General features: G+C 43.9%; 1 protein-coding gene across 1 annotated transcript in view; it reads right to left on the bottom strand.

The window, feature by feature from the left end:
* The window catches only part of LYPLAL1 (lysophospholipase like 1), a 44,212-nt gene extending 38,889 nt beyond the window's left edge, over positions 1-5,323 (bottom strand). Inside the window, exons 1-2 of the mRNA XM_019549487.1 lie at positions 5,216-5,323; positions 2,560-2,659 (exon numbers count right to left, since the gene is read on the bottom strand). Of these exons, the coding sequence (XP_019405032.1) occupies positions 2,560-2,659; positions 5,216-5,300 (185 nt within the window). The 5' untranslated portion in view covers positions 5,301-5,323. The remainder of the gene's footprint in view (positions 1-2,559; positions 2,660-5,215) is intronic.
* Positions 5,324-7,319: the final 1,996 nt, after the last annotated feature.

Raw genomic sequence — 7,319 nt, 5'->3', positions numbered from 1 at the left:
CATTGGGGGAGTCCCTGTTCCCCCGAGCACTGCCAGAAGTGACCAGGAATAACGGTCACAAGCTGGCAGAGGGTAGATTTAGGCTAGATATCAAGAGGCGCTACTTCACGGTCAGGGTGGCTAGAATCTGGAACAAACTCCCAAGAGAAGTGGTGCAGGCTCCTACCCTGGGGGTTTTTAAGAGGTTAGATGAACACCTTGCTGGGTCGTTTGACCCCAGTACTCTTTCCTGCCATGGCAGGGGGTCAGACTAGATGATCTACTCAGGTCCCTTCCAACCCTAGTAACTATGAAACTATTTAACTGATCTGGGTTAAACTGGTTTATGCAATGTCTGTCCCAGACCCCTTGGTGGTTTAAGCTAAATCAGACTCCCCCAGCATCCTGGCATGCTCTCTGGGCTGGACAGGGCTCTCTACTCCACAGCAAGGCTGGCCCCTCCCCCACTGCTCCCTGGCTGCAGCTCTGGCAAGACTGCAGGTTTCCCCCTCCTCTCTTCATCACCACTCCCTGCTAAGCAGGAATTCCCCCCTCCCCTCTGCCTTGTGGAAAGGTGTCTGTATATTAGCTAGCAGACCACATGCTGGCTACAGTCCCTGCTGAATCAACTGGTAACTGGTAATGTCCCTCTGTTGTTTTCTTAATGGGGTAATAAACACCATGTTAAGAGGGTGATAAACACTTATCAATTCCCTGCTGGGCTAATCATAGCATCCTGCCCAGGCCTGGCCATACTCCCTCAGCTCAGTACTGTGCAAGGGAAGGAAGGGATGCTCTAGCACCTCCCGGTTTATAGCCTAAGCCACTGCAGGCATGTCCTGGCATTTCTGGGATGTCTCACAGTTACAAAGTGATCCAGCCTAGCCAAGTCAGCCTAGGCAGTCTCAGGCTTTTTGAAAATCTGTCCCTAGCCTTCATAATTTAATCACTGTACATTGCATGCAAACGTTAAGTTAATTACGTGAGATTGTGACTTGGACACTTGAAGTGAAACGTGAAACTCCAGCGGGCAAGCAGATGTGGCTGGAGACATTTTGGTGGCTAGAATATAGGCAGGAAGAACGGCTGTATGGGAAAAGCATGGGGAAAATTATTAATGACCTTTACTTCACACCTCCAACATCTAATACTGGTAGTCAACAGACTACTGCTAAGAGATAGGACATGGAGTCCTGTAGGGACCATGAAGACTTACTGGTAATCCTAGCTAATCCATAGCTGTGGTCAATGGAACAGTAGGTTTATTATTTGAATAAAATAAAAATCAGCCCCCAAACACAGCAGAACTACAAAACCATCTCCTTAAATTCCTTCACAAAACACACATTTCTTCCCAAAGGTTTTCACCAATGCCTTGGACAAGTTTTCTCCTTCATGACTTTAAGCTTGTTCCTTCATCCACAAAGTGTGCATTAATTATTTTGCTTGCATGTGAATGAGCATGCAAACTCCAGGAGCCTGGGGCTATTTCCTTAAACATGGGAAGTGCCCCACAATGCCTACTGCTTGTTACTTATGCCTTCTAGAAACTTCTGAATCAGCAAAAAATGCCTCAAACATACATTTTGAAAGTCTACATAAGATATTGCAAGCAACCCCCAATCATAAACCTGAACACTTAAATTGGTATGTCAACCCAGAGATATCAAATAGGAATCAGTGCCAAAAAGATTTCTGACCTGTTGTAGTCTTCACGAGTTGTTTAAAGTGAAGAATTCCTCCATTATTTTTCTCTGGTCAAAAAGTGAGTGAAAGCTAGGAGCTGGCATTTTCCAAAAGGTGCCTCAAGTCTAAAAAGCTTGAGAATCACTGTTTTAAATAATCATGTCTGAAAACATTAGACCTAGCTTGTAAATAGCCTGGGCCCACTATTTTGTGTATAGCACAAAGCACACTGTGGCACCTTACTAAATCAATAACGGGACATGCCCCAGAAGACTTCTATGAGAATGAAGCTGGGCTCCATTTTTTGATTCTGGTCCAACTATTCTAAACTTTAAAACAAAAGCAAACTTGTGATTGATATTTTCAATTTCTAGGTCTGTTTCTAATAGTAGAAGATCATCTTAAATTTGTTTCTAATTACATGTTTACTTTATAAATAACACTCCTACCAGAAGTGTTAGAAACCAAATTCTGATGGTATGGAAAACAAAATATTTGATAAACTATGATAACAGATTTATGAAACCACTGTAGGTACAGAGGTGACCTGCTGTATGAATTTATACCACTGTTAAAAAGCATACCCCAGAAGATATTTTTTTCTATCTACAGTAATTAAGTAAAGAAAAATAGATGCAAAATGATTTAAATACAAATTGGAGGAGAGCAGTTTACATAAAAACTCATGCATTTAATTACAAGGTAAGGTTCTGGCACTGAGCATAGTTGAGCTCCAATTCTTACAAGAAAAATAAACAAAAAGAACAGTGTCAGGAAAACAGAAGGAAAGACTCTGCATTATCTGTACTCAGAGACATGACTGCATTTTCAGAACAATGATTCTGTCAAAGGAATAAAGGAACAGTCCTAGTATTAAAATAAGTAGAACAATACCTGGCAGGAGCTGTGGGATAAATTACTTTTATATGTTGGAAAGCCAGATCCTGACTCAAAACTTGCTTTATCCATGCTCTTACTCCTTGGCCAGTATCACCTGTGCAAGATATAAACATAAAATAAGTGATATTATATGTATTTATATAGGGTGCCACACAATGTAAAAAAATACCGATGCTAGAAATTCACAACAATCACAAACCACAGAATCAATCCTGCCAGTTAGTGATCAACTTCTGGAAATACTCAGCACCTTCACTTCCCCTTTTACATAAGGAGATACTCAATACCCTCCAGGATCGTATTCTTAAAGGGGCTATCTAATAACACTTTCAACTGCCACCGACTTCTCACATGGACCCCAAAACCTTGCACCAATTATAAAACAGATCATCAGCCATTGATAATAGCATGACGGAACGAACACCTACTGTAAATGTGTTTTTTCCCCCACAGTGGAAAAAACCCGAAACAAACTAAAATCTCGCATTGTCTTTGAAAATTGGATTTTTTTCACAGAATCATTAAAATTCATAAACAAGACTGAACTATCCATGTTTCATAAGGTTGGAAGGGACCTCAGGAGGTCATCTAGTCTAACCCCCTTGTTCAAAGCCTGACCATCCCCAACTAGATCATCCTAGCCAAGACTTTGTCTAGCCGGATCTTAAAAACCTCCAAGGATGCAGATTCTCCAACCTGTCTGGGTAATCTATTCCAGCGTTTTACTACCCTTGTAGTGAGAAGGTTTTTTCAAATACATAACCTAAACTTCCCTTGCTGGAACTTGAGACCATTGCTCCTTGTTCTATTATCTCCCTTTTTAATTACATTAACATACCTCCAAATTTAAGAGGAAAATCAATTCACAGAACTGCCACTTTGCTGCTGCTCTACATTCTAACTGCTGAACAGAGGGCAGCAATGCAGCCTATGGTGTCAGCCCACATTAAGAGACCTGTAGCTACCCCTACATAAGAACCTAGCCTACTACAGACTTGTTAAAACAAAAGCAGATAAAAAGAGTGCTCCGACTTTCTCTTACAGCTGTATTGCAAATGTCACGAAGTTACATTAAAAATGAAAAATTGTAGAGTACTTGTGGAAAATTGTAGTGTATACCTGTAGACTCAACCTCTGACCATGATCTAACTCCTACAAAATCACAGTTATTTCCTCAAGTATTAAAGTATTAGTGTTAACAACAGATGCTGAAGACACCTCTTCAACTCTGCTTTTATTTTAATCTTTTGAACTCAAAACAATCTTGATGATCCTGGTTTAAGAAAAACAAATGTAAATGGCATTGCAAAAATAAAAATGCAATGAAATTAATAGGAAACCTCTTAATGTTTTTTGTCAACTCAAACATAAAAGTCAGGATTGAAAATATATACAGCAAGAATAATATCAATATTGAAAGGGTCTAAGTTGAATGCTGATATGTACTTGTGGGCAGAACAAAATGGATGCCTACTGGTTTGTTCCAGAAAACACCTGTGGACACCCTCAGCTAAAATTAAAAGAGGAGTCAAGTGAAAGATAACATCAGAAGGGTTATTTTTTTAACCCATCATTGTTACAAGTAACATAAAGATTAATATCTTTAAAGGAGAAAAAAAAGTGTTTCTCAATTTGATCACCTGGTGAAAATAATTACCTGCAATTTAGGTACGGCCAATTTCAGTTTTACTTACATAACCAGTGAGGACATGGAGGTGGGATTTTTAAAGGCACTCAAGTGATACAGCAGCACAAGTCCTATTGACTTTGGCACTTCCAATAAAGCTAAGATCCTTCAAGCTGTGGTCCACACAAGGCACTCATGAAAGCAGTCCCTGCGTGACTACAGTTGTCCTTGTGCCCAGGACCTGGTCTAGGCTACAATAAAAGTAGCAACCTTAGCATACAATAGTTTTCAGGTGCTAACATCTTTGAAGGCCCAGCATGGACAAAGAACATTGCTTTAAACAGACGCTGAACTGGGCAGAGCCTCCACTCCTCCAAAAATTCGTACCCAGGCACATGCATCAAAGGGCTGAGTGACCCCCATGCATATGCCGTGATCCAGGATGATCAGCTGCTGCCACAAACTGGGCAGAGAAAAGCTGAGGAGGAGCCTCAATTTTAACTCAGCGGTCCTCAAACTTAGACTCAAGGACCCCTGGTTTGCCTTAAGACAGCCCTTCAAAAACTCCTGCTCTTAGCTTTTGATTTTTTGAGTGCAGAAAAATAACCCAGCCCCATTTCCACTGCAGGGAAACCCAGCAGGACTGCAACAGGGCTCAAGGCCTTCAGAGCTACAGCTTCCTATTTGAAACCCCAGAGTTTACCTTGCCGCTTGTCTTCATGCCCCTGGCAGGGCTAATACAGTACCACACCCTGAAAAGGAGCTCGGGGCACCCCAGGGCCTGGTCACAAGTCCCAGCCACACCTCTGACTAGCCTGGGCTAGGACTCACAGAGGGCAACTGGGCAGGGGGCACAAAGCTGGCATCAGGGGCGCTGCTCCAGATGCACCCGAGGGAAGGGGGGAGGGCACCTGGCTGCCCCACAGCGCTGCAGCACGTGCCTTTCCCCCAAGCCACAGCGCCCCACCCCTGCAATGCAGTGCAGTCCCCCGCCCTCGCAGCACGCCCGGGGGGAGCATGCACCTGAGCCGTGCAGAAAGATCACGGAGGCCGTGTGCCGGCCCGCGGGGGACGCCACACTCCGCCGCAGCGAGCCGCACGCCGCCATGCCCACCCCGCGCCCGCCTCCTCTCCTCTCCTCTGCTGCCCTGCCCCGCGTGCCCCTGAGCGCGCCGAGGGGCTGGAGGCGGCCGAGCCTGCGCTCGGCCCTGCGGCGCATGCGCCGGAGCCGCAAGGAGCCACCCCCTTCCTCTTCCTCTTCCTTTTCCACGTCCCGCACCGCTGCAGCCACGTGTTTCCGCAGCCTCTGCCCGATGCTGAGCCGGTCTTGTCAGGCAGCGGGGTTATCCCCCCGAAACTCTTGACTTCTCCTCTCTGCTTAACGAGCGCCTGACCCCCGCCCCCTCCAAGTTGTCCCTCAGCATCGTTTTCTCTCTCCACAAAACAATGCAGAACTTCAGGCAGGACAAGGCACGTGGGTTTTGTAAGCTGCATTGCATTGCATTTGGGAAATTCTGGTCCCGGGTTTCCTTTGGGAACGCAAGTCGTAACAGCCAAGAGCTTGTGTACCCCGCACTTGTTAGCTTGCATTTTTTTGGGCTAGCTTGAGTCCTTGAGCTGAATAGTAAATAATTGGGGTGTTTTCTTCCCCACCCCAGCCTCCGCCCATAGTAAATAAATAAATTGTAATCAATAATATCTAAATAATTACAAAATAGATAATAAATAATAATATGTAATAAATCAATAGTAAGAGCACACAATAGAATAAATAAAGAGTGAAATAAATCATAAAACGCCAGCAGTTTTCCAAACTCTGGGTTGCAGCATGAAATAGGGTCGCAACATCAGTGGGTAGGGGGCTGTGGGTTGGGAAGGAAGGGTCATGCTGAGGAGATGGGGCCATAAATGGGGTCAGGCTGAGGAAAAGTTTGGGAAGTGCTGTACTAGGCCATGGAAACCAATAAAAGCTCCCAATTTAGGTCAGGGAGGAGAGAGGAAAGGAAGGCCTCTGTGTAGCTTCAAGTGACAGAGCATCGTGGCTCCATCTGTTTCCTTCAGTCCCTTTGAATCTTCTCGTCGTGTTTTCCTATGTGCTGTATTTGGTGTCCCCCCTGGCATGCTCATTTTGAACCTGTGACCTTCAATCCCATCACTGTTTTATTTTCTTGTTGCCCCAAGCAATCCATGATATCCCCCTCATTGCCAGCTTAACTCTACTTGGTGGGCTTTCACCCATGTCACAGAATGGCATATCAAAAGGCTCCTCTTCATGTTTCCACAGTCACCTCATGATGATCTGGCACGTTTACATGGCATAGGAAGCCCTTCCAGGATGAAATACTCAGAGCAACATATCCATGCATCCCCTTTATTCCTTTCTGTAATATCTCCTTGTTCACTTTTACCAGGTTGGGGACTCAGCTATGTCATGTTGTCAGCCTTGGAGGCATAAACCTCCCTATGTATTAAATGCAAATTATTATTGTTGCTTTTATTACTGGTTGTTATCCCATCTAACTTCCTTGTGTGTTAAGGTCAGAATTTAGTTTATAAATAATCTTGTATTTGTTACCAGAACAAACCAGAGGCTTAGTACTTTTGCTGTTTGTGATGGGCTGAAACAGTCTCACTGCTGTTTCCATTACTCTGGCATTGTAATCTATTTATAGAATAATCTGTAGGTCTGTAGTTCCTATATTTAGAAACACCATATGGTAGGGAAACTATGGAGCACGTAATAAAGGAGAATTGTCCCATACACATTTGGAAATGTAGTTAGGTTTCAGTGTGACCAGGTGCGGCTTTTTTTTTAAGGATAAAGGCCCAGTTGGCAATAGAACTGAGGGGAGTAAATGGTAGAGACTTTGATGAGGAGTCCTTCACGGCATCACACAAAATGAGGGAACCAGATGGGTGAAAGATATTGAAACTCCAGTACACACTTGACAAGCTTGCCCACCTCTGACTATTCTCAGTGTAATTGGTTTTTTGATGTTTTGGTGGCTCCTACCATTTTGCAGTTCCTGGAACCTAAGGAGAAAAAGCACAAGGTTTCTCATGCATATATGCTTTCATAAAAGCTGTAAGACTATTGTTGATACATAGATTAACTACCTGCCATGGC

The sequence above is a fragment of the Crocodylus porosus genome, unplaced genomic scaffold (assembly GCF_001723895.1).
Source record: "Crocodylus porosus isolate Cpor-Errol unplaced genomic scaffold, CroPor_comp1, whole genome shotgun sequence".
In the NCBI taxonomy this organism is placed as follows: domain Eukaryota; kingdom Metazoa; phylum Chordata; order Crocodylia; family Crocodylidae; genus Crocodylus; species Crocodylus porosus.
The sequence above is the reverse complement of the archived record's forward strand: the minus strand, read 5'-3'. Positions and strand labels throughout refer to the sequence as shown.